Genomic DNA, 27,566 nt, shown 5'->3' with positions numbered 1-27,566 from the left:
GGGCTTTTAAACTATCCTATGAAACAAGCAATCTGAAGAAGTCATTTGCCTTTTTAATCACAAAAATACTTACAATAGATTAATTGATCATAAAAATGGACTTTAGTTGCAGCATGAACACGTGGCTGTTGTGCTGTGCAATATAATGTTTCTTTGTTTTGTGGCTTAAGAGATAATATATAGACTGGGTGGAACTTGACCAAATACAACTGAAAGTTGCTCAATGTCCACATGGCAGCTGCTTGCTCAACAAGTTTCTGCATGAAAGAGCTGGCTGAACAGCTAAAACACCATTTATATTAAACACAGAGCGGCATAATATGTTATAACCTATCACATGTAATTGTTTCAGCGAATAAATGTTGCTATGTCGACTCATTTCAAACACTTGTCTGCCAAAGGAGTGAAAAACTACAACGTTGATCAGTTTAGAAAGCTACTTCCTGTTCCTGCTCGTCAGAGTGTGTTTTTTTCCTCCGTTCCGTGCTCTGATTGGCTGTCGGCCGTCATGCGAGCGGCGTCACGCAGTGATTGCCTCTCTCCGACGTCGCTGGGTCCAGTCTGGTCTAGCGACAGTCAGAATCCCCGTTCAGAGTAGACAGGAGCACAGCCGCGACTACAACTCTGTGTCAACTGTCTTACACTACCTAGAGGACGGATTCCTGTACAGACAGCAGGACCAGGTGAGCAACACGACTGACACTGACCACTATGTGTTGTTATTATGGTTGTTCTACCTTGTTTCGGACTGTTGAATCCACCCAGGACTTTCCTAGCGTAACGTTAGCGCCTCTGTGAATGTAACCTGCCAGCTAGCAGCTTTGCTATCCGGCTAATTCTGGCTGTCAAAACAACAGAGAGAAGCATAATCTGCTAGTAGCCAGCGGGAAAAGCATAGCGCTGTTCTCTCTCTGCGTGGCGTTGCACTCATCTGGAGGAAGTATTTGGCTTGCTAAAAGGCAGATAGGTGGACGCGTTAAGCTGTCAAGACGAACACAAGCGTCATTAAAGAGTTATCTAGCTTCTTTTGGCTTTAGCAGCTGTTAGTTAGCGGACTAGCCAGCTTCGCTAGCTCGGTGTAAACAAACACATCATCGTAGGCTGTCGATGGGCTGCAGTCTGCTTCTTGTTTTAACATTGACAACACCTCCTGGGTCAAACGTAAGGTGGGATATTTTTGCAACAGTTTGAGGTGAGACTGATAAAAATGGTCCTTCGTGGCTGTCAACAAGAGGGGAGTCTGGCTGGAGTTTTGGGTTTCTTTGTCTCGCTTGCTCGCCAGTGTTTTGTTGACTCCTCTCTACTCTGTCTGAGTTTACATCATCGCTTAGTTGGCTCAATGTGCTGCTATCTATGCGCACTAAAATCTTTTGTTATTAACAACAAGATGCAAGTAGCTGGTGTAAAGGCTTTACTAAAACACTTGACAGTCCTGTTTTCTTTGTTTTTGTTTTGTTTTTTTAGGCTCAGCTTGGTTGATCTTGTATCTTAACATCTGTTCTGGCATCTGGCTCTCTCTTGACTTTTTAGATTGAGAAAACACTGATTTTTATGTGTAATATAGCCATAGCATTATACAGTAGGTATTTTAAAAAAATATGATCGTAGTTGATTTTATGACGTTGAACCTCAAAGACTCAAAAGACCTGATCTAAACCCAGTCCATCTGCTTTATTCTAGTCTGCGGGGATTGAACACACAGTTTACACAAATTTACGCTGTAATTTATTCATGAGGTTTATTTCGGCAGTTTCTCTGAGAAAAAAACAACATTTTTATTAGTGTTTTTAAAAAAAGATGCTTTCTGCAAAAAAAGGCAGCTGATAGATGTTTGTAGTCATCAAATATTATCGGCCCAGTTCAATATTCCAAATCTTCTAGACTGGATATTATGTTGTGTTTAATTAGTCTTTTTTTACTGCGAGTCAGCATTTATTTTAGTTGTACTCCACGCACATACAGCGCTTGCATGCGTGCCCATCCCATTTCGGTGTTCCTCTGACTGTTCAGTTTGCCACAAAGCATGAGGTCATCTCATAAATATTTCATGGGCTTGGTAGCTGATAGCCTATTTGTCTTGAACCCAAACTTTAAATGTACAGAAACACTCCCAGTCACCCCTCTAGCTTGAGATTAACCCATGGATATTTCATGGAGCAGAGTCTTAGCTGGTATTTGTGTTGAAACCCACTCTGCATTTTTAATCCGCACCGCCATGTGCAGTTTGACCCTTTGGGGCTTGACAGTATCCTGATCTCAAAGTGCAAGTTTGCTTAACAGCGCACATTGGAAAGCAACTTTAAACTGTGACCTGTAAATATAATTACACATCCCTGCTGTTGGTCTCATGTGTCAGTGTCTGTCTGTGTCAAAGCTCATGCAGGGAAACAAAGCAGACCTGTGTGTCATTTTTATGTATAGCAACTGTTCCCACAGTACTATGTGGAGTTCATTTATCTGAGGCTAATCTAACCAGGAAATTTGCGGTAATTTCCTGTTGGGTGATATTGATTGCAATTAAACAAAGAATGAGTTCAGTTCCATCGCTTGGGCTAATGTGTGCACCAAGTCTCCCACGGTAGCTTTTGAGCAATACGTCATATTTTATTTCACTGGAAGTTCAACTCTCTAGAGAATTTAATGTATAATGAAGTCAGTCTTTGACAGTGTGCCAGGCAGGAGACCAGCTAAACATAGCTTCTAATAATAGTAGAGGACTGTCAGTGCAAAAATTGATTGATCATAAGACAGAGTAGCCTCCTCATTCTTTCTTTTATATTCCTTTTCTTGCCTCTGTCTGTGCTTTCTTTCCTTTGCTCAAAACAAACCTGTGTTTGCGTGCGTGTTGTGTATAAAATGTGCCTTATTCTTCAACGGATTATGTTGTTATGTTGTTGCCTAAGTGAATATGCACACACATCACAACATTCGCAATACACCCTGCTAAATAAGACTGTCACTAGTTACCGTAATTGCTTATCTATAGACACAGGAGGCATCGTCCACCCCAAACACTGAGTGTAAACGTCATCAAGAGAAAGATTATTTTTGTTTCAGTGTGTCAGAGTATATATGCATGGCTGTTAGTTCGTAAATATGTAGATGTTGGGGAAAAATATAATTGAAATCACTATATGGCCAAGTGTATTATCCAAATTCCAAGAGGTGCAATTTTATGCATCAAAAAGGGGATTTTTTGGAGAGTGTACATGTGGATTTATTTCTATTATCAAGTTCATCCACAGCACATGTCTTTACCCAGATCCCAACAACACGAATTCTCAGTAGGAAAGCACACAAGCGAAGGCACTCAAAAAGATTTAGATATAACCTGAGTCTGTCTCTTAATAAGTGGAACCAACCCAATTTAACAGCTTGAGAAAGAAAATCTCAGAGAAATCTTAGATATTGGCAAATTGACAGTAATCTGACAGTCAAAAAATTGTTGGTGACCAAAATGTTCTCATGTTGCAGAGTCAGTCGGCGCTGATATCTTTATAGTTAGAGGCCTCATGTTCGCTTTTCATCAGAACATTAAGGGGACCTATTTTTATCCGCCCGTGACCCGCCTTTGGATTACCACCCAGTGCTTGAAAACCACTGCATTTAGTTCCACTGCATTCACCAGCAGGACAGCCAAAAGTGCACTGACCTTGCTGTGGTCTGTTGTGTTCAGATGGTTGTTGGTTCAGTCAGTACCATTTACAGACAAGGAGCAGTGTCTTTAAATATCTCAGGGTGGTAATTTGGGCAGGATTTAACCTGTTTACATGTTAACCTTGGCACTATTTATAGGTCCAGGGACATTTACACATTTTCCAGGAATATTTCACATCTGCAAGAATTCTCTGCTGTAGTTAAGTTGGTAAGTTAGTTCAGCATCTGTATCAGATTTATTTTTCAGCCTTCACCACCCACAGACTGAAGTTATAAGAGTTAATAACTTGGCCAAAGTTGCTGGTCAGCCTGTCATACCAATGATTTATGTGGATTTTTCTGCTCATGGATCTGTTGCATTGTATCTGAGTGGACAGTTGTGATTGTCGGAGCACTTCTCTTTTCTGGAGGCAAACTGTTGACTGTCAGTGGACATGGTTTTGCTTCTTATATTCTCAATGAATTTCACTGAAATGTTAAAGTAATACCTTCTGTCGGATGAACCACCTCTCAAGTTTAAAAAGTTTTAACCTGTGGCCTACTGATGTTTGTTTTATAGGTGGATTGATAGTGGATTCATTGAATCCAGTATAATAACAATAGATGGAGTATGGCTCGTCTGAACACTCGCTCACCTTGACACCGATGGAGGCTGTACAACCACTGGACACTGTAATTTGAAAAAAAAGTCTGATTGGCACTGATTAAAAAAAACAGCCAGTTGGTTTATTTCTAGCGTGAATGTTTGGTTGGAGACGGGTAGAGCATTTGACTGAGGGACTAGCGCTGTTTAACATGTACTCAACAGATTGTTTCCGTTGTGAATTAACAAATAAGAAATCAGCCCGTCTCCTCTTGAGAAGGACACCTGAATGTCACCTAACATAAGTTGAGCATGTGCTATCTGTCATGGTTTGTTCCTCTCGTCTTCTGATGGAATTAAGAAATTCTTATGAACATAGCGTGTGTGTGTGTGTGTGTGTGTGTGTGTGTGTGTGAGTGTGTGTTACTTGATGTTAATGTGGCCGCCTGTGTGTATATTTGAATGAGAGAACAAGTGTGTGTGGTTCACATCACACTGGCCCTCTTTGTTTTTCTCTCCATCATAAGACTGCTGGCAGCAGCATCAGTAACTCATAGCTGTACCAGGACTGAGTGGTCACCGTACTAACACAGACAACCTAGATATGACGTGTGATAGTTATACAATTCAATTATGTAAATTTTGAGATGAAGTAGGTTTGTTGTTGCTGCCAGTTGGTCGATGTGAGTTAAAAGGCAACTTTTGATGTCGAAAACATGCAAAACTATCTTGCAAATAGTCTGTCTCTACCATTAATTTTCTCCTGAAGCAAACCCCATCCATATCAATCTGCTTTTTTTACTTAGTTACTTGCACTGACTAGCTTTTAGGTGTAGCTGCATGTGGACGGAGAATCAGAGGTGTGTTCAGGAATATCACGTTGGGGTGGGTGTGTTTATGTGTGGTCATGTTTAAGTGCAGGTCTAAGTACGAATGCATGCTCCCAGCGAACAGTAAAAGCAGTCATGTGGTCTCCAACAGCAGGTTTACATCATTGTAAAGCTGTCCTAAACACAAAGGGGGCCCTATTCACCAACCTCCTGCCACGGGAACACACACAGCATAAAGCACACCACACCACCAAATGAGTACTTTGACCTCAGAGTCACTAAAACAACTTTTTAGAAAGAAAATTTGATGATGCATAACAAAACAGTAACAAATTTACCAGCCAGAAAGTCTCCTTTTTCATTTATTGCATTCAGTACATTATTGAATCCACAATTGTAATTCATCTGTTTCCGCACAATGAAAAGGTTTGAAGTGATTTTGGTTCAAGGGCTGATGATCTACAGGATTAATTGCTTTTTAGAGACAAAACCACTGGGACGAAAAGAGGAAAATTGAAGTAAGATGTTGACGTCAATACTGCTTTTCTTTCTACCGGAGTAAGCAAGATCAGGGACTCATGGTATAGGCGATTTAACAAGCGTCTTTACCAACTACCATTCACACTCACCTTGACCTTTCAAGGTATAGATCTTTGTTTGACTTGTACTGATGTTAGCAAATAGTGGAAGGGGAGACAGACATGACATGTCAGGAGCAAGTTGACTTTAACACGTCGTTTAAAGGGCAATGTGCACAATCAGTTGCCACAGGAAGTCATTATATATTGTCTTTGTGGCTTTTGGATGGATGTTAGTACAAAAAAGATTCTGTTGAAGGTTGAAGTGTCTGTGGTGTTGCCTGTGCGTTGGTTGTTAAAGTCACCACAACTTGGCTTTATAGTAAGAGTGAAAGTAATTCTAGAAGAAAAGCTAATTGGAAAGGAAATTTCATCAAAATGTCTTTGTACAAGAAGAATTCATTAAGATTTGTGAATTCTCTTTTTGTTTAAGCATTGTCTCATATATCCGTGGTCTGTGGTCTTTTAAAATATAAATACATCTGTTAGATTTTAAATAAACCTAGCTGTTGTGCTTTAGCTGACTATAGCCCTCTTTACACATTCAGTCAGTCTGTGAAATGTTTGCTGCTTTGGGTCGCGTGAATGGAAGCAGGGATCAATATTGAGAGAGATCTGTTCACCAAATTTCCCTGCAAGCAGTAACATGTCACGTCTATCTGACCAAAGATGATAAAGCAAAAGGATCACAAGACTCCACTGATGACATATTTGAATCCCAGACAATTTATGGAAATTATTGTCAGTGTTTATAAGTTAATTCTCCATTAGTAGTTTGGTCAACAAGGTGTCTTAAGATGGTGAAGAATTACCATGCAGATGTCCTCAAGTGTTTTAAACTACATTTCAGAATGGCAATTAAATTAATAGATGATAATTAATAGATTAATTGTTGAGGCCTTACTTGTTGAATATTTTATACACTATAAGAGCCTTGGATGGAAACAGCTACCTGCACGGCATGTTCCTGAAAATGGGAATAGACGTCTTCCACTGTGTACATGACCCAGCTTCTTCAGTTGGGTTTTATGCCAGTTGGTTTCCATTAGTGCTGCATCACCCCCATCTGCTACACAGTCCCTTGCCCAATCTATTCCAGCATTGCGATGGTATGTGTGAAAAGGCTGGAACTGTTCCTTAACTTAGGCAACCCCAGTAATTTACTGGTAATTATGTGTGAAGGAGGCTTATAAGGTTGTGAAAACTATTGCTAGGAAAAACAGCCTCGACGAGTAAACGACAGATAGAGATCAGTGTAAACATGTTCTGAATGATTTCAAACTGACAGACCTGTGGAACCTGTTTTAAACACAGTGTCTCTTGCTGGCTGTTGCTGGTGCCTGTCTAACCTGGTAAACCTGATTTGAGGTCATGGAAAAGCTGAAAGTCATGCTCAGAGTGGAGTTCTGTTTTTAGATGGCATCACCTCATTGTGACACCGGGCACACACTGAGTTTGATCAACTGAATCACACACAGCATCTTATGTAGCCCAAAAGATCAACATTGCGCGTGCTGAAACGCTGGTTTAAGATACACTGACCTACTTTTATGTGGCTATAATTGCTGTTTTATGTACCAGTGAATCATGTGAGAGTGTGAAATGGCTCTTGCATAGTGTACAAAGAACTGTCACCTCAATATACAGCACTTTAATGAGCTTTATAGAAGTTTCGCCTCATTATTCATCTGTATGGCCTGCAACTTTTTACCGTTTTGGTTCACTTTCCCTGCTTTCATTGCATCCCATTCTCAGAGCTGGTGAACAGTTACAGAGGCAGACATTTCCCTTGGGAGTTGGTTGGATGTGTAAATAAGAAACTGTTAACAAGTTCACCATAACAACTAAAAGAAAGTAGATCTCATGTCCAAAAAGGTATTTCAGTCTTCAGGTTTTGCTTGATGTCTGTTGTTAATTCAATGTTATCATTGCTGTTATGGTTCATTCTATTTATGTCATTGCCACAATCACTATGGAAAAAAAAACAAAACTCTTTTTATATAGTACTAATGTTGTTTGTGTCAACAGGAAAATAGACCGAAATAAATGCCCTGCTTCCCTATGTGGTACAGTCAGTGTTTGTTTGTGTGACTCTGTTAGAGAGAGAGAGAGAGAGTAATGACTAGCAGGCCACAGGCCACAGGCCGTTTCTGACAAAGTGACTCAAGCGGTGAGCACACATTGCATTGAAAAAGGCAAGTTGCTTGACAGCCACTGACTTTCACTATACAAGAACTAGAAGTAGAATAGGAATACTGTAACAATGCTGAGGAAGTCATGGATAAACACTCTGTGCAGTGTGTAAAAATCCTGTGTTTTAGTTGAATCTCAAGCAGGATGTTCATTATAATGTGCAGTAAATAGCCTTAGAATTAAAAAATGTAAGAGGAATAGGTTACACTTAACATGCTAAATCTCCCTAATGAGATTAGTGTTGCAGCCAGTAGTGTGTTTTAACTTTCCAGCACACCTGTCTTGAATAAAGCTTTAATCACGAGTCTCCTTAGAATCGAAGAGCTACCAACACAGAAATTTATGTGAAACACTCGGCAGACCTCATGGGAGGCAAATATCAGCCAATATAAGAATATGCAATTTATTTCAAGATTATTTTTGCAAAGAAATAGCTAGCTTGACCTCTAGCTTGCATAAAAGACTCCTTCTTCCAAACAATAAGACAGCTAAATGAGAGTAAGGTGTTCGCACCTGTAACATTGTTACGCAAGTGCTAAAACATATGTATTAACCAACTATAATGATAGCAATGGGAGCATCCATCTGCCCTTTGAATTCAAAAGAATTTTGATTGACTGTCAGTGTTCAGTCATTGCATAGTTGGGGTTTGGATTCATCCATCGTCTTTAGTTGGAATGAGTTTAAAAATCATCCATTAATAGATATTGTCATGTCATGTCATTGTCCGTAACCGCTTATCCCTTTCCATGGGGTCACGGGGTGTTGCTGCTGGAGCCAATCCCAGCCTTGTCTCAGGGCGAGGGCAGGGTACTCCCTGGATAAGTTGCCAGCTCATCGCAGGGCCCTCACTAGTGAGCAATGTGGGGTTCAGTATCTTGCTCAAGGACACTTCGACATGCAGCCTTGCCCGGTGCCGGGATTTGAACTAGCGACTTTTCGATCACTAGTCGACCTGCTCTACCCACTGAGCTACAGTCGCCCTACTAATAGATATTGTTCTAGTTATTATTCTTGGTGTGGATGACCTTTAAATCCTCTTACTTTTCCTCCTCTGCTTTTCAAGTTATCTCCCTCTGATCTCCATATTTTGATTCCTCTAAGTTAGGTTTTGAATTTGTGTGAAAATGGCCCTAAAGTTTTTCAGTTTATCGACAGCTTACACAACACTTTAAACTGTTGAACCTTTGTCCTACATTTGTAAAGAAACCTGCTGATCTCTAGAGTAGAATTTCACCCAGTGCTCCATGTGTCACTACACAAACATCGATACACTGAGTCACACATGTCACACCACCAGACGATGCTGCTAAGCAGGTTTACTTAGTCGTATCTTCTGTCCATCTGTAACATTTAAATCTTGTACCCTTCTCGTTCTCCTTAGGTTAGCAGATGTAATGTGTTCACCCACTCCCATTGTGTACAGTGAACTTTGTCATAAAAACACATTTTCTCTCCCTTGGTGCCCTAAACCCAGCGTGTTCACGCCTCATATTCAGGCAGCATTCACATTCAACCGAAGACCTCCTCTTCTATAACACATAATTTATACACAAAGTGATATACAAGGGATTTTTTAGTTCATTCACAGCCATGACAGATGGGCCCTTAGCCTGAAGTAGGTCCCTAGTCTACAGTTAAAGAACCAGAAGTAGGTACTTCTGCTTCTTTTTCATTTCAGTTCCACTTTTTACAGCTGCTGCTCCTGCCCAGTTTCACCAATCACTCTTTCCCCTTGAGGAGAGAAAAGTAGAGAACAAATCAATTCCCATTGACATTTCTTTTCGGGTTTCAGTCGTTGTTATTGTCTTCCTTCCCCCAGTCTTTTGTTTTTCTTTTCACCTGAGTTCCTGTGTGGTTTGTCTGTCGCTTGCCAGGATTGATTATTCTGAGCGACGTCCTCACTGCTCTACAATGACTTTGGAGTGAAATCAGCTGTCTTCTGCTTGTGAGTGTGTGAGGGAGAGAGTGAGAGAAAGATGGTGACGATGAGCATGAGGGAATGCTAGGCACATGCTCATGCATGTGTGTGAAAGTGCACATAGATAAATGACCTTGTCTCTAGAGTGTTAGCATGCTAACCTTAGCATGTTTATTGTTCCCATTGATCTCTCAGTACAGGAGCACTAGAAAAAAAATGTGATCATTATTTACAGATCTATTTACCATGTAGACTAATAAGGGCAATATGAGATGAAATCTAGACCCGTGAAGATGGTCTGCTGAGAGATGGGTGAGAACACCGTCTTGTTTTTTCTTGTAAATGTAAAGCTACAGCCAGAAGCTGGTTAGCATATCTTAGCATAAATTGCTGGAAACAGGGGGAAACAGCTAGCTGTGGTGTTCTCATTTTTAGTATGCCCTGGTGCACCTGGTCAATTTTTATAACTACCTATATTTATTATTATTTGTTAATAAAATTCACTGCCACACTGTTTATAATTACATGTTAATTTTGTACAATATTATCTTCATATGTATATAGGAGTTTATTCTATTCTATTCTATTCTAGTTCTTACCTTTTGATTATAGTGTTTTATAATGTTATACTATTGTTATTGTTTTTTAAAATGCTACTGTCCTTTGGCTGTTGTGGTAAACAAATTTCCCAGTTTCTGGGACAATAAAGGAAAACTGATTCTGATACCTGTTTATGCTAAACTAACTGGCTGCTGCCTCATATATAATTAGATATACAAGTGGTTCTAGTCCTCTCATCCAACTCTGGAGGAGAAAGTAATATTTAGGTTTTGATTTAAGAAATACAAGAAAAAAAGTGTTGATCCTCTGAGTATTTTTTAATTTCAGTGCAGATCAATGATTAACATTAATATAAACATAACAGGGAACAACAAGGCTCTTCAGATGTGTCAGTGGCTTCGACAACAGAGTGACTTGACGTTTAGGGAGATTGTTGTGATAAGTCACAGGTTTGATCTCTTCAGAAGACAATTAATGGTCCTCTGGATACCAGCAGCCTTCACATGAGACTGTGATGTAGTAACTCAAGCAACCCGCTATCTACTGTTACTTAAAGCTATTTGAAGTTGGGATACCTTCAGTGTGTCAGACAGAACATGCCTCGACATTAAGTGCAGATAAGATGCTGTATGTCAACAAACTAAAAACACATCTCAAAGTACAAAATCGGAGCTGAATTGCCAACTCACAACATGCCATCACAGCCTGCAAGACATTTATACACACCGCTATTATCAGCTGTAGTGGATACAAACTCACACTATAGCTGGTATTGACCTCTGGGTCAAATCAATAGCATCAAATATAAAAGCACAATAGCAACAATGGTTAAAAGGCAATAACGTTATTGATGGCGTCGCTGTTTAAGTCTCAGCCCTGGGCTGCTTCATAATGTCAGGAGATTAAAAAATAACAATTAAAAGAGGTCCATACTAAAAGACTTTCTAGGTTGCTGAGCATTTGAAAAGATGTGTCCACTGAGCAGTTTCATTAGCCAAGAAAGGGAAGTGTTGGTAAAGGGTACTGTGCACACAAGGAGATTTTGTGGGTGAAGAGTGAGTATTGGTCAATTCCCTCCTAGACCCACAGTCTGGTTCCTTCAGGCTTCTGTACTGTTTTTTCCTCTGTGTCCATCTGTCTCTTCCTGGGGTTAGGGTGTCACTCTGAGACAGTTTGATGTTTTTTCCAAGTTCGAAAAAACGAACAGATGGGAAACTTGTCTGTGTTATTGTTTTGTTTCATGGAGCTTGATTTTAGGAAATTGAACCTGGTTCAGGGACTTTAATGGGGGGGAAAGTAAGGGCGTTTACAACATTCCCGAGCCAAGAAAATCGCAATCATACAGTTAGCTGACTCAAAACATCTTGATGCGTCATCTTGCATCCTGTTGTCGACAGACACAATGTGTCAGCTGTTCGCTCAGAACTGAAACTTCTACATATGGAGCCGGCAAACCCCATTTGATTTGGGTGTTTGAATCAGTTTTTTCTTTTCTGCTCCATCATACAGAAGCAAGTGGTTTATCTCAATATGGGGTCAGTCTGTTCTGTTCTGCTACTGTGGTAGTCCATTTGGCTCTTGAAGGCTGGGCCAATGAGTGTGTAAAAAGTCAAAAACACAAACATGGTAAGATAGAAAACCGTAGGAGGCTGACCATACCCTCTCTGCATATGGGTGTACAGGTTCTGAATGTAAGTGGTCGTCCACACACGTCTCTAAATGTTTTTTGTTTTTTTTCTCCTTCCTCCACTTCCAGACTCTTATCAGACCCAAACAGAACAAAATGTCTCTGCTGTTTCAATTGTCAGGAGAGCTGTTTGTTCTTGTGTGGCAATCAGGCCACAAGACTGTTATCTTGGGAATCGACTACAGCTGCAAAAAAAAAAAAAAAAACACCTCTTCAAAAGTAGTTTATTCCTCTTATTTCCCCGGCTAATAAGGACCCAGCATGAAATCTCACTTTCCATCATGACAGAAAATGAGGGAGCAGTTGCTCAAAAAGACCATCAACGTCATTTTCAGAAATGGTCGATCAGGGAGAAAGAGGGGGGAGGAAAAGTGGAGGGATTGATTGGTCGATCTCTGAGTGCCAGAAGTGTTTGATTTCGATTAGGGGACCTGCCCACAGGCCAGTCATTTCAGCTCAAACGGTATTCTTTGTCATCTTGGCAGCTTAGAATAGCTGTACTGTCGGTTGGTCGATGTCACTGGGTTATGAGACCCTCTGTATTTGTCCTATAGCTCCTCTAATGATTCTCTCTAATGTTCTTTTGTGTGGTCTTTGCTTTCTACTCTCTCAGTCTCTTTATCGTCCTCTACCTCAGTATGACGAAACCACCAGTTGTGGTTTGATGGTTCTTCTCTCTAATAGTCGTCATTTACTGGAAAAACCACATGTATACACTCAGTTAGACACAAGATATTCTCTAGAAAGCTGCTCCCATTGTCGTAATACGTGTAATTGGCCTTTGATATGAACATTAGTATAACCTTTTATTCTGCCTATTAGATAAAAACAGTTCATGTCTGTAAACAACTCACTGAAGTATGCAAGTGTGACTAAAGCAAGTGAATGTCCTCAGTATCAGCTTTCAAAATATTGAGAGATATATTGTGAATGTGATGAAGCCTAAAAATATCATACTATTATTTTAAGGTCATACTGCCAAATCCTAGAACATTTTTCCTATTAACATCTAGTTTTTCATACTTTCAGGTTGTACTTTTGGTTGTAGGGCCATTTATTGTTATAGAATAGTTGTAAGTAGTTGTAGTGGGGGTAATATTGGTTTAGCTCTTTTTATATTGGCGTTATACAGATTCATGGGTATTTTATGTACATAGGCTAGGTTGTCTTGCAAAGTAAATGTCCAAATATGAAAGCCCATCATGCTCAGATGCAGTCAGGTGCTGAGCAGCAGTGAAGAGGCCAACTTTCCATTGCTGCGAACTCTCTGAACTCTATTTAGTTTGATCCCACTGATCTTACAGTAGAGTACGTGTGCAAGCGATCACTCGTGACCACCACTGACTTCCCATCCTATGTCAAAAACATTTGCTTTCATTTCATGAAACTTAGTGTATATGTATGAGTATGGAAGGTGTTACATTGTCTTTTACATTGCAGCTCTTTTGCTCATTACGTGCTTACATCAGCCTGTTATAAATGTCTTTAGCAGGTTGTGTGTATGTTCACAGTAAGAGCATGCTCAGGTGTGTATGCACATGCCTTTGTATTGTCTTTCCCCTTGAGTGTGTAACGCACTAATGTATGTTTGTTGAAGCACAGGGGAATGGTTTAAATGAAGTGGTCCAGTGCTCGAGGGCATGTTCACACGGATTCAGCCCCTCAGGAGAGCTCTCTATTTGTGTTTGTGCTTGTGTGTGTATTACTAGAGGCTGAGACACACAGAAAACTGATCTCAGCAGCGAAAGATATGCTGATATGAATGTGCAGCTGCAGTTCTCGTCATTTGCGCAAAATTAGAGCTGTGGTCGCGTGAGTGTTTGGAAACAAGCCGCTGTAAAAACATGCCGATATGAATGGGGCCGGGGTCAGGTACACATGAGCTTGTTTATCCTTATGAAGGCCAAATGTCTGCCAAGGATAGAAAAGTAAACCAAGGACGCATTCAGTCACCATGCTTGCGCCAAGTTTAGGTTGCGGTCCTGGAAAGGCTTTTTTAAAATGCAGCGAGAACTAAATGTAAATGCAACTTAATGTGAGACTTTAGTTTAGTACGACCTCCCAGTCATGTGGAACTTTCCCACCTTGCTCTGCATTTTAACACTTCCTGGCACATTTTTAATGAGGTGGTATGGTGATATATTTTCCTGTAAACTGCGCATAGAAAGTGAAGTGGTAAGATGGAAAAAAGGGCATTCAACAGGGAACACATTTACTTCCTGTGCATGCATCTCTTTTTCTTGTCCTTGACACTTTGCTCGTCGCTAAGCAACTTACCATGACAGCAAGTCGGCAGCTCCTAATTGGCTGCCGGTGTTATTAGAGACTGTAGTAGAGACCTTGATACCACAGAGAACTTTTTGAACAGCGATAGAGATAAAGCCATGAGTCAGAACAGCTTTGAATGAACGGATTGCTGTAGTGACAGCTTTGTCTGCAGGACTGATTGTCTTGTATGGGGATTGATCTTACGACCTTTAACTACAAGATAATCCCCCCACTATCATACATTTAGTCTGGGCAGTCAGGCACAAATAGAAGACTTCCCATTGCTTTGGCTATGATGTACTGTATATATTACGCTTAATCGCTCCGAATCAAAGCAGTTGTGTTTTCGCAGGATTGTATTTTTTGTACTGGGAAATTGCCCCACAGGATTATCTCATTACTTTAGTGCTGTAAGAATATTGTCTTTAAAAGTTATAATGTCCTGCTTCATTCTTCTGTTTTTGTTTCAGTTTTGCTCTGTATAGATTTTATTACTGTAATTTTACATTTGAGGATAAACAAAATCATGGAGGCTAACCTTTTTCCCTCTTTTTGTTTTCTCTACTTCTGTCCTTCGCTAGCTTTGCCCTATAAGTTCCTGAGAGAAGAGACTAGCCCAGTGCAAAGACTTCAGCCTCTTCAGTAGAGTCCAGGTTGGTCGCCTATCATATAATATAATATAATATAATATAATATTTTTTATATATATATATATATATATATATATATATATATATATATATATATATATATATATATATATATATATATATATATATATATATATGTATATGTGTATATATATATATATATATATATATATATATATATGTATATATATATATATATATATATATATATATATGTATATATATATATATATATATATATATATATATATATATATATATATGTATATATATATATATATATATATATATATATATATATGTATATATATATATATATGTATATATATATATATATATATATGTTCAGCCCTATTCTAGTCATGTGTGTTCATTTAAAAGAAAAAAACCTTTATTTAATCAGAAAATGCACACAAAAAATACAAGAAATACAAAATGTATCAACAAACAAACAAGTCCTAACATTTCTAACCATCTAACATCCACCTTTTTCTGTTAAGTCTGACCAGGTTTGGTTTCATCCAGATTCAACCAACCCCATCCATCAAGTTTTCTGTCTGTGGAGGCTGGTCCAGCGTGTCAAGCTGGACGGAGGAGAGAAGAGTGGGGCCGAGGGCCCGGCCTTCGTTCTGCGACACAGAACATCAAACCTCGTCGAACACACAACAGCTAGTCAGCCTACAGATCCCATGAGTCCCCGGGAGAAAGTAGACACGCTCACCTCAGGTCCCTCAACCAGTCACCTCAGCACCTCAGGGTGCCCCTCACAGAATGGGGTGAGTACCCAACACACATGCTGACATCTGGTTGGTTCAGAGCCATGTGGCGCGGTGTGGCTCGACGGGTCACACAGTAAAACTATCCCACCAAGGCACCCACACCCTCACATTAATAATTAAAAAGGTGGTGTTAGTGGGGAAGCATAATGTTCTGTAACTGATGCTGACCAGCTGTCTGTGTAATAACGCACAGATAAACATAAACCATATACTTCAGAATTCAAAATCTGGATCAGTGCATGATGTGAAAGGGAGTTGATTTAGCTTTTTCAGTAATTTAGGAAAGCGCAAGGCTGTGTAAATGTAGATCATTAGAAACAGTAATTAGCATCGCAGTTCAATCACACATCCAGAGTCTGTTGCCTTTGCTTGTGTGTATACAGCTTTTTAGCATTGCAGATCAGAAAGTAGATTAAGTACCAAAGTTAATTAAACATTAAGGGAGACAGATAACTTGATCTCAACAGATTTCAATTCAAAGTTGGTTTACTGGGACAGCATGTGAGAGTTTGCTTGTTGTGTGCCTTTTAAAAGCACTTCATGGTGGCGTTTAGTTCTACTTTAATGTCCTTGATGGGTGAGTTATCCTTAAAGCCTTGAGGATAAAACACAGAAACACAAATAAATAATAAATTAAAAAATAAGTGAAAACAGTGACACATTACACTCTAGATGCATCATAACCAGAGCAGTCATATGTTTAGTGCCTTGCTCAGGTGCAGAAAGGAGAATATGTAATCAGTTGCTCAGGTTTTGCTTGCAGCAGGTTCCTGGAATTTGTTTTTGCATGGTTTGATCATGAGCCTGTTTCCAAAGCTTTTCGGCCTCCGCTTATTATCGACAGCCTCACCACCTTCAAGGCTTCTCAAACTCTGCAATGAGTCACTCTGTGCTGTAGTAATTAGCAGTGCATTATGGTACGGCTGGCTCAGCTTTGCCTGATGTTCAGTTTTAGTTCCACTCCAAACTGATGTGGATATTGAACTTGTGTGAAATTCACGGCTCCTAAAAATAGGCGTGTTGTGTCTATACACACAGACGTCTTCCTGGAAGAAAGCAAACATGTTTACCAAAAAAAAATCTATGTGATTAGGATCCCATGAAGGCAGCCAATCGAACTGATCAAACAAATGTGCCAGACACTCTCCCTCAAAGGCAACACTTGTGTTCCTGTTTAGATTGTCTGGGTGTGAGCGTGTGTGTGCGTGTGTGTGCAGACAAAGCTGTCGGGCTGTTGTTCAGTGTGAAAGGCAACTGGCATAGAGCCGTTGAGCTGTAACACGATAGTGTTGGCGTGTGTGTATTGTATCTGCTTGTGTGTGCATCCTTTTTACCTGCTGAAACACAACGCTGATACCTGAGAGCACGCGGGGGGCCCCCGGCCCTAACAGCAGTGCCAGGCTGTCTTTAACACCCCACAGGCCTCCCTTTGGGCTGCTGAATGTTTCAGCATTAATGGTAGGTGCTGGTGTGAGTCTCGAAATATGTCTGAGTGTGCGGTGAAGCTTTGGGGTTTGTGTCACACATCCTGTTTGCAATCAGATTGGACGGGTTGCCTCTGAGACTCTCTGGCAGTTTGATCTTTTGGGTTTCTGTTTGAATTTTACATGACTAAGGACAGGGATTATTTCTTTTTTTCTTTTGTTTTTTTTTAAAAACACAACTACTCATTCTTTTCAAGTTTCTTTCTTTTTAGACCTTTTGGAACTTGTCCCTATGAGATCTTTCCATGTCTCTCTGATCAAACCACACACTTGCAAAAAAGATTTTTTGCCATTTTTTTTTTCTTTATGTGAAATCAGATTAAAGTAGCTGTTTACACAGTCACCCTTAGTTAGAGACCTTTACAGAGAAAGGTTGTGACAGTAAATTTTCTTAAAGCGATAACCATCTTTGAAAATATCACAGTTTCACAACATCCTTTATTAAAACATTATTATTATTATTATTATGAGTTAGATTGACCTCTAAAAGTTAATTTCACAAGATATGGACCGTTTGAAGTATTATTTTAAGAAACCTGACAACAGAGCATCACAGTTAAAACGTGTCACAATGAAACCTCTGTAACGAACGCTATGGTTTTGCATTGGTAATCCATCCAAGTACCAGACTTCCAGTCCAATTCAGTGTCTTATACAGATTGTTTAATTCAATTTGGGTGATTAAGTCTTAGAGGAATTGAGGACAGCATTAGCTGAAGCTAAGTCAGTTTCAATTGAAACTTTGTGCTAATGCAACTAATGAAAATGAGACTTTCTGGAGAGTGGAGAAAAGATCCCTCAGAGAATAATGTTATCCCATCTTTTCAGAGGAGTTTAACCAGAGAATGAATATACTCCTGTGTTCTTTACTCGGTAATCAGACAAAAGATACTTTGCTGTACACATGCACCTTAATCTGAAACAAACTGAGATGAATCAGAAGAGGAGAATGTCAGCCAAAAACACCAGATGTGGAATTTTATTACAGCCGCTGAACAACATAACAAGGGAAATACCAATAAACGCTGAACAATGCTTTGAGATTTTTGGCCTCTGCACATCCTCTGTTTGTGCTAGAATTTTGCATTGACCTCCAGCCTCAGGTGGATCTGATATCCAGTTTCACTTCCTCTTATTGTACCTGTCATCTACCATCACAGTCCTTTGGTTATGCATTTATCCCTCTGACATTATAGGAGTATGCCGTTGATTACGTTTCTAATAAAGGAAGAATGGAAGACAAATAATGCCATTGTATTTGAGGAATAAACTGAAAAAAGATTTATAGTGTAAAAGTCCTCCAAACTAATATCTCACACTGGTTGCAGTGGTGTGCCTAACTTTTGCGTTAAGGTGCACAAATGCTGAATTTTAAAACCAACCTTTTGTTTTTTGGGCGGGTTGTATGCTGGAGTCTTGCTGGTGTCTTGGCTGGGGCTGGTCATGTCCTGAAGTCTCCGTAGGTTGCCTGGCAACTATTCAGATTGGCCAAGATGTAGTCCGACACAACTTTTTGTCCAGATTTAAAAAACTTGATATATTATTATATTAATTTTCTACCCTTGATCAGAGCCAAGCTACCCATTTCCCCCTGTGTAGACTTTATATGCCAAGCTAAGCTAAGCTAAACTAAAAGGCTGCTGGCTGTTGCCAGATATTTACAGACAGGTAAGTGGTATTAATCTTGTCACCTTACTCCTGAGAGCAGGGAAAGGAAAGGAAATCTATAAAGGATAGCTGATAGTTGTTGATTCCAGGTAACATCCTACAAATGCCAGCAGAATTTTAAATCCCTCAGGTAGCTGCCAAGATCAACATGCCACTTTAGGCTTTTAAAATCTCCTAGCACTGCAGGTGATACCTGTCCACAGTTTGACATCCATTCTCACAGCCGTTGACGCAAGACAAAAAGCGACTCTGAGGTGGCTTCAACCAATGAAGAGCCTTGATTGAAGCCCTCCAGCTGTGTGCAGTGTGAAAAAAATCTGTGTTACTTTGTTGCCATGCTAATGCAGATTTTTCATGCCCTCCTCGTGGCTACAGCCAAGAACAGAGAGAACACTTCGTCTCATGGCAGCCTGAGCAGAGTGTCTGTTCTTCAGTGTCCGGCATGTTGTGTCATGTGTTTGGAACACACTGTCTGTTCTTTTTTTTTTTTTTGTTAGGGTCTTGGCGTGTTTTCCAAATTGTTTTGGTCCCGAGAGAGCACTGTGCATGTGTGAGTCACATGTCGAATCTCTCTCCATCCATGCTGTGCAGGGGTTACAGTGTACAAGGGTGAGCTCTTCCCTCTTTGGTCCATCGTAAGTTGTCTGGCTGTCATTGGTCAGCACAGTTTCAGCTCTGTTCTTGTTGGCTGGCAGCCGTTTCCTGGATCCCGCCCTCCAACAAACTGCCAGCATGTGACCTTGTTCATATTGAGGCTGAAGTTCCATGTTGGCCGGAGATTTTTCCTCGAATGTCTCCCCTATTTCTTCACTTCCTACACAAACTTATCTTCCATTCACTGACTAAAGATAACTAACGAGAGCTGAGGATTCCTCTTTACACACACACACGCACACACACACACACATACAGGGTTTCAGGTGTGTATGTGAATAGTCATTAGCCTGGTGAAAGCCATTAGCCAGGTCTACATACAGAATGGTTAATGAGTCTGAGGGGAGCTGGATCTATGTTTTTTTCTGTGTCAGTGTGTGAGACGGGGAGCGATTGGTCTTGAGGGGCTTTTAAGAAAAACTGCCTTGTTTATTCTTAAGCAGATCAGTGTCTCGAGGGATTTTTTCCTCGTTCTTCTCTTGTTCTCGTGTCTGTCTGTCATCCAAGACTCGTTGCTTACCTCGGGAGCGTGTGAGAAGTGTTGGAAGTTTCCATGCTGTTGTTGTTAGTTTTTACTTTGTCCTGCAAGCACACTTCTGTAAGTTTTTCCTGGGTAATTTGCACATCATTTGGTTTTCCAGCTGTAGCTGACCTGCTGTTGCTGTTTTAATTCAGTGCTAACTCTTTACTGTAGTTTTTCTTTTTGTTGTGTGGTTTTATTTATTTTGTTTCTCATTCAAATTCCAACGTGAGTGTACTTGCATTGAAGTTAGAATAATTTCTTCTGATATTAGACCCAGAACGCAGTACACACATTTTCTAACAGAACTACAAAATCATAAAAACAAAGAGAACAAACACAAAATATGTATGTATAATACTTCATTAAATACTGGTTAAACATATTGATGAAATATTTATTTAATCTTGTCCACATTCCACAAAAAAAAAAACAAAAAACATGCGCATCACAATCACACAGTTATTCCCAGTTTTGTTTTTGCAGGTTTAGTCAAGCCTTTTTACTTTGAATTGATTGATTTAAATTTTGTATGTGTATGACCTTCTTGTTCCACAAAAGAAAAACAACATTCGCTCTACCTCTTCCTTCACATGTCCATTTACAGACGAGTGCAGATTAACCTTTTTGTTTTTTTTAAATGAAAAACAGCCCCCCAAATTCATGTAGACTTCTCTCATCGAGCTGTCACAACTTGCCTGTATCTCACTGATAAAGTTAGCAACCCTCTATCAGACATGCACTCTATTAAGATCATACACACTCATGCAGGCATGTACACACATAAAAACATCCAATTTTTATTTTCATTCATTTAATGAAATAGTTGTTGAACAGAAAATAATTCTGAAATAATTCTGACAGTTAATGGTGGAATGGTGATCAACTGTTTTTAATTTCTGACTATACAATTGATTAATTGAAGAAAAGAATCATTAGGCAGAGACCTTGTATATAATTTCTCTGCATGTTTCTCCTCCTTATTTAGCAGCAGTCAGTTCTATATTTTAATATGGAGTGTGGCTGTTAACATCATAATTGCAGGCGGAGTTTACAAGCCTACAGCAGACCCCAAAGACCAAATATTTACTTTGAGATAGCTTGGTGGCCGTTGTCGTCTTTAACATGTCAACAAATCCATTTGAATACATTTCCGGAGTTTCTTTCGGCGACTCCCAGGAAAATCTGTTCCTAGAAAAATGGAAACAGCGCTCTGCTGAAGTATGACAACAACTGAGATCATGATTGCTCAACACATGTGACTGTGGCTATGAGGCCAGTCTGAGCTGCGCGGACCTCCAGACTGTTTTTAGCCATACATGATGAGCTCTCAGAGCTAAGGATGGACATTTCCCAGGGGGATGGGATCATATCCTTAACCACCCGCGTGCACACTTTCACACAGAGCGTAATTTGACTCCTTAACCCCTGCTGTAATGACTTTTTGGAGACTGGGAAGGTCGAGTCACGTGTGGCTGACAGTGCATTCATACAATGGGTGTGTGTGCCTGAATGTAAGTGCATTAGTGTGTCAGTGATAGCCCATGTTTCCAAGAACCTTAAACAACTTCACTACAGTCCTTCGGTCTTTAGTTGTTATTAGATTTGATTACAACAACCTCAGCTGAGCAGTTTGCAGCCAAACCCTCTGTATCACCTGCTGCTAAACCTCAACACTGTGGCTTTCACAGTCTGGATTGACTTTAGTGCCGGCAAACAGATGTTTCTCACGAGAAAGGAAGTTTATTCTCTGTCTCTCAGGCTGGCAGCTGATTATTTTCAATGCTCTTTCCTCTAAATGTCTGCAAACTCCCCAGCTTCCTCTTCACAGTGCAACAGCAATACTAAGCACAAATATTATCGAGATCAAGGCAGGAAAACAGCCTGTGGCAGAATTTACCAACTGTTTTGAATAACTACATGTGGTTGCTGTCTAGTGAGAACCATGGTTCTCTCAAGCATAGATCTTATTTTGCCTGTGAGAGTTTTCTCAAACCATAAAGAACAAATGTCATAGAAAGCATTTTGTAGCTTCAGAGGGAGATATGCAAACACGGACAAATGGCCTCAAGTGGCATTGTTTGGGTATGAAAATGGTTTTAAAAACAAAGAAGTTTGAAAAGAAATGCTGAAAATCTAGGGGTGTGGAGTAAAGTCATGTGATAACATTATCACTAATCCAGACTAGTTCAGAGATTAACTCATGTTCTTTCTGTTCTTTTTTGTCACAAACAAGACAAAACAAAAACAGAATAGTAACATTGATGCAACGTTGCGGTAGGCCTGCATGTCTGATGAAATTCAATAATAATGATGACGTTTTGCCCCCAAGGTGCTGGTTTAATTCACTCCTGACCAGTTTTTATTATTGTTTTCATGGACTACCCTAAGGTTATCATTAACCACCTCTGCCCCCCCACCATAACGTATTTGAAGTGTCCATATTTGCTCCTCCATGCTTGCTAACCTTGTAGTCACCACCAAATTAATCTGAGAGGAGCTGACAGCTAGCTGGGGCTTCATCTGATTGGCCAAATGCTTTGAATGCAGGAGTAGTGTATCCAGGACTCCACCTGAAAGGTCAAATGTTTGCCTGCTGAGTAAGACACTTGCATTAAGTCAAATGATGTTTCGCATTATTCACCGCATTTCAGGCAGCCTTTTTGTAATGTGTTTATCGTGCACGTTCACAAGAAGGCGGTTTGCAGTGAGACGGTGGCTGATCATAAATCACTTGAGCATCCAGGTTGTAGGTTAAATCCTTCCCATTCATCTCTGCCTCTCTCTCCATATCTGTGTCACTTTATTTTCATACTGTACTGTAGAGTGCTGTGTGTATGAGTCTGGCCTTAAAGAATTTACTGTGTTCACTGCCATCCGACTGTGTGATATCCCAGTGCATATGTTACATGTGTGGTGTGTATCGGAGTGTATCACCATGCTTCATTTATTCCTGTATCATCTGTGCAGGTGTGAAATGTGTGTGTGTGTGTGTGTATGTGTGTGTGTGCACCCATTCAATGATATACAGTATATTGAGTACTCTTAGAGGACAACCCGTTATCCCCCTGCATGCACACACTCACACACACACACACACACAGAGGTATTCACACCCTTCAAGAACAACCTCACAAGCCACAGCGCGACCGTCAGCATCTGGATTTAAGGTCCCACCTACATTACATGCATGCATGGACACACATGAGTGGCTATTACCGACACACACCCAAAGACCGCAGAGTACACGTGACTACTTGGCAGTCACCCAGATACCCTCTGCTCACAAAGAGTACACATACACACACGCACACAATCAATGTCAGGTGTCTCCGTTATTTGGCTTTTGAAACTGAGGAGTTATGAGAATTTTTGTTCTCGCCTTCAGGTCTGATTGGAACTGTGTGTGTGTGTGTGTGTGTGTGTGTGTGTGTGTGTGTGTTTTACCACACACAGCCACAGCAGCAGCAGCGGACTGAGATTCGCTGTCATGCATGATTAAGCGCAGTCTACACAGCCGTAAGCAGGCAGACAGATGTCAGACTAACAAAACTTTAGGTACCAGAAAGTGCCCACAGAATTTGACTGTGTGACACGTAAATGTCCACATGAGAGACATCACACACACACACACACACACACACACACACACACACACACACACACACACACACACACACACTCACAAAACAGGGACCATGCGGTTGTAGTGTATTTTGCTGGTGGGTCTTTAAAAATGGGTTAGTCATGCATTATATATACAACAGGACTTGTCTTCTCTCTCTGTGCCGCTCTCTGGTCTATGTCTGTCTCGCTGCATTTTCCTCATTTTCTGACTCTTGTCTCTCTTTTGTTCCTCACCCCTTCCTCCTCCTCCACCTCCTCTTCCTCTTCCTCAGAAGAGAAAGCACATCTTTTCTAATCAATTCTTTTCACAGAATGTGGCGTGTGCGTGTTCAAGAAGTTTATATTTGTGTTTACATGCTTCGACACCTCTTTGTTGTGTGTTATCAATTTAGTCCACCTGAATCTACTGGCTGCTTTTTTTTATTTCACTTTGTGCGTTCAGCTCTGCATGTGGGTCTGTTTGTGTGTCAGTTATGATGAATGACTGTGTGTTTATCACAAAGCAGTAGCCATATTAACTCCTCGCCCGACTCCCCAGCTGTGACAGCTATTGTGGTGAATTGAATTCACACTGTCTCTCTAATCTTCCATTTGTAAACGAAAGATTAGATGGACTGTGTCGACATCTGTTCTTTTAAAAATTGGCTTTTGTTTTTCTTGAAATATACTCTATTTTTGCCCATAATGAGTCTGATACAGTTAGATGATGAACCAGCAGTGTTTTAATCAGCAGAGTCAAACCTGACTAGTTTAATTCACCAGCAAATGGTGAATTAGGCGAATTAAGGACATTTGTGTCAGTTGATTGAGGCAAATGAACTGCACGTGGGCTCCAGTGTCGGCAGGAAAAACATGTTAAAAAAATAATAAAAAGAGCTTGGCTGTCTAGACCTCACCGCCGTTGGGCAGGTTCTTTTGTTTCGCCTCATATGAGACGGTATATTTTGCTTTATAGTGGCATAAAATGAACAGAAAAGGGGCAATTAAGTCGTTAATCAGCTTCAATTTTATGATCCTGACAGCTCTAATTACAAGAGAAGTCCAAAAAGTTTAGCCCATTCACCACTGCTTCCTGACACTTTTATATACTTTCTGTAATTATTTTAATCTAGAAAGTATGAGCACTTTCTAGGCATCTTAGTTCAATAATCTAACACCTTGCAGCACGCACGCCATCACAGCTACACAATGTCTTAGCTGTGATTGCAAAAAGTGACAACGCTGATTAGCTGCTCCTGCTCATTGCTCGCTGGCACTTAGGCTTAGCAACAAGCAACTGCAGATTCATTACGACCACATGGTGCATCACAGGACGCAACGGCAACACGATGTGTGCTCGTAGTTTGTTGGACTTCGCTGGTCAGCAGGTGATGGATGATGAACCTTCAGGGAACTTCTGTGGTCATGTTGAATCTCATCTGCATGTTGAGAGCAGGATTATACCAACTGGGATCAATAACAATTGTGTGTACGACGTGAGCATCATGTATAATAAGGTATAAAAATAAAGGTGGCCGTCTCTGTCTTTAAGTCACATTTCTCTTCTTTTAACCATCAAAAATTTAAATGCTCGAAAAAGAAAACCGTTGGTGCTCTTTGTCCAAAAAATGAGAAAATGTCTCCATCCTGTCCATCCTAACGATACATCTGTTTCTTGTCTTGGCAGACCATCCCAGAGTGCGACGAGGACAGAAGAGTAGATGAAGATGAAGGGAGAAGAAGCGAGGAGAAGGAGGAAGAGGAAGTGGAAGAGAAGGGCAGCGATGAAGGTTTCATGGGAATGACTCCGCTGCTGCAGGCGCACCACGCCATGGAGAGGATGGAGGAGTTCGTACACAAGGTAAGGACCCCATTAACACACAGGTGTACACACACTTAGATAGATATCTCCTCTGCTTCCTGCCTCTTAACTTGTCTGTACGGATGTTTTTGGAGCGCTGCATGTTTAATTCCACGGCCCACTAAAGTTGTGAATCATCCCAGGAGTGATGTTTGTTTTACAGAGGAAGTTTAACAACAACACTCAGTAAAAGAAACCAATAAAACCATGAAAACTCAATAAAAACAGAGTTTAGTGTCCTGAGTAAGCTTCCAGTGCTTTATGTTCTTTTCTAACTCACGAAATGTTCCGTATAAGAGATAAACTGGAAAATATCCAAAGATTCGGCGAGTCAACGCCTGCAGAAATCAAGCTGTTACTTAGGCATGAAAGTGTTTGAAAGTGTAGTTAGAGAGTTCAAAGTTTATAAAAAAACAAGACAAAACACATGATTGATTTGTTTTCTGCCAGAAACCCTCAGACATAATGGATTCAACAGCAAGTTCTGAGAAGCTGGTTTATGTCCTGTCAGGGTTTTCTTACCCAACTATGTGTCATCGTGATTATTTATTATTCTGCGGTTAAAAAAGAAGAAGTAGGTCAACATTAAGAGTTAATCTGTCTGCGTGTAAAGTGACACTGCTAGAATGAGCTGAGCACACCAGCTTGGACTAATACACACAAACACACACACACACACACTGACAGTGTGCTGAAATTGCAACCAGCAGCTTGTAAATTAAATGAATGACTGAAGAGAAACTGTCAAAGGATTCTTTCTTTCCGTTCTCTGCCAGATCAGGCTTCAGTTTTATTTATTTACATCACTTGACCTCGATACTGTTCATTTGACACCTACACTACACACACTGTACTCCTCACGCACACACGCATTCTGAATTCTGTAAACAACCTGCTGCTTCCATTAAAAACAGTTTAATGTGATAAGGAGTCATTTTTTCACTAAAATCTTCCATCCACAACAGAGCTTATATATTATTTTTCTATCCGTGTCCACTCAGGTGTGGGAGGGCCGGTGGCGTGTCATACCTCACGACGTGCTCCCCGATTGGCTGAAGGACAACGACTTCCTGCTCCACGGCCACAGACCGCCCATGCCTTCGTTCCGCGCCTGCTTCAAGAGCATCTTCAGAATCCACACGGAGACGGGAAACATCTGGACACATCTGCTAGGTAACACACACACCTGCTGAGGCTCTAATAAACCAAACATCTGTGAACTTCTCAACTCAACCCATTAATTCTAACCCTGAATCCTAAGCTTAGAGATGTCCCTGTTAATCTGATGTGACACTGATCAATATACCTGTTATTGGTACTTTTCAAAACTTTCTTTTTTTACCATAATTTGCTTTAAGATTGCATGCACCCAGCAAAAGTACTGTTGTAATGATCATAAACTTTATGAAGATTTTTTATTAAGTTGAATCTTGGTTCCAATAAATGTTGTTTTCGTTGGTTTAGTATGTAGTTTCATGTTTTTTAGGATAACGTTAATAACACACACACACACACAAAACAAAGTAAATAAAGATGTTACATATTAGTTCTTTGGATCATCTTTATTTAACCACCAGCAAGCAGCACAACCAGACTTATTAGCTTTTCTAAGCAGCAATATGTCAGAAGCTGAGCTGTGGCTTTGTCTAAGAAAACAAAAAAAAGCCCTCAAATCCAAATCCATTAAATTCCAGGGCATTACTTACTGGCAACTTTTGGGTGAGCGCCTTAGAATTAGATGGATTTGTGTTTGGAAGCTGTTTGTTGTTTTTCCACCAAAGCATCTTTTTTTCTTTCTTCTTTTACTGATTAAAAGCCAATTAAATGTCTCAACTTAGTGAGACTCTGCCGCCACCTGGTGGTTACATAGACATACTGCACCTAGCTGGCTCTCTGACATGAGTGGGATTGTGGTTGTAGTGAATATTATTGATGCTATTTATCCTGATTTGGTCTATTTGGTTGATGTTCAGTTGCGACAACAAGTGACCTAAGTGCTTCTGATGAGCTCAGTGAGTGCAGCGGTATTGTGGGGGCTGGATTAATGTTTGATTGTCACTGCGTGT

General features: G+C 40.3%; 1 protein-coding gene across 4 annotated transcripts in view; it reads left to right on the top strand.

The window, feature by feature from the left end:
- The first annotated feature begins 527 nt into the window (after positions 1-527).
- The window catches only part of adipor2 (adiponectin receptor 2), a 29,965-nt gene continuing 2,926 nt past the window's right edge, over positions 528-27,566 (top strand). The window contains exons 1-5 of one of the 4 annotated variants that reach the window (XM_037121554.1): positions 528-683; positions 14,860-14,931; positions 15,454-15,704; positions 25,327-25,500; positions 26,502-26,673. In XM_037121554.1, coding sequence (XP_036977449.1) covers positions 15,618-15,704; positions 25,327-25,500; positions 26,502-26,673 — 433 coding nt within the window. In that variant the 5' untranslated portion in view covers positions 528-683; positions 14,860-14,931; positions 15,454-15,617. Of the gene's footprint in view, positions 684-14,859; positions 14,932-15,428; positions 15,705-24,879; positions 25,157-25,326; positions 25,501-26,501; positions 26,674-27,566 lie in introns of those variants that run through there. The other 3 variants (XM_037121553.1, XM_037121555.1, XM_037121552.1) reach the window with 3 other exon arrangements.

This window comes from Acanthopagrus latus, chromosome 14, assembly GCF_904848185.1.
Source record: "Acanthopagrus latus isolate v.2019 chromosome 14, fAcaLat1.1, whole genome shotgun sequence".
Classification (NCBI taxonomy): Eukaryota; Metazoa; Chordata; class Actinopteri; order Spariformes; family Sparidae; genus Acanthopagrus; species Acanthopagrus latus.
The sequence above is the reverse complement of the archived record's forward strand: the minus strand, read 5'-3'. Positions and strand labels throughout refer to the sequence as shown.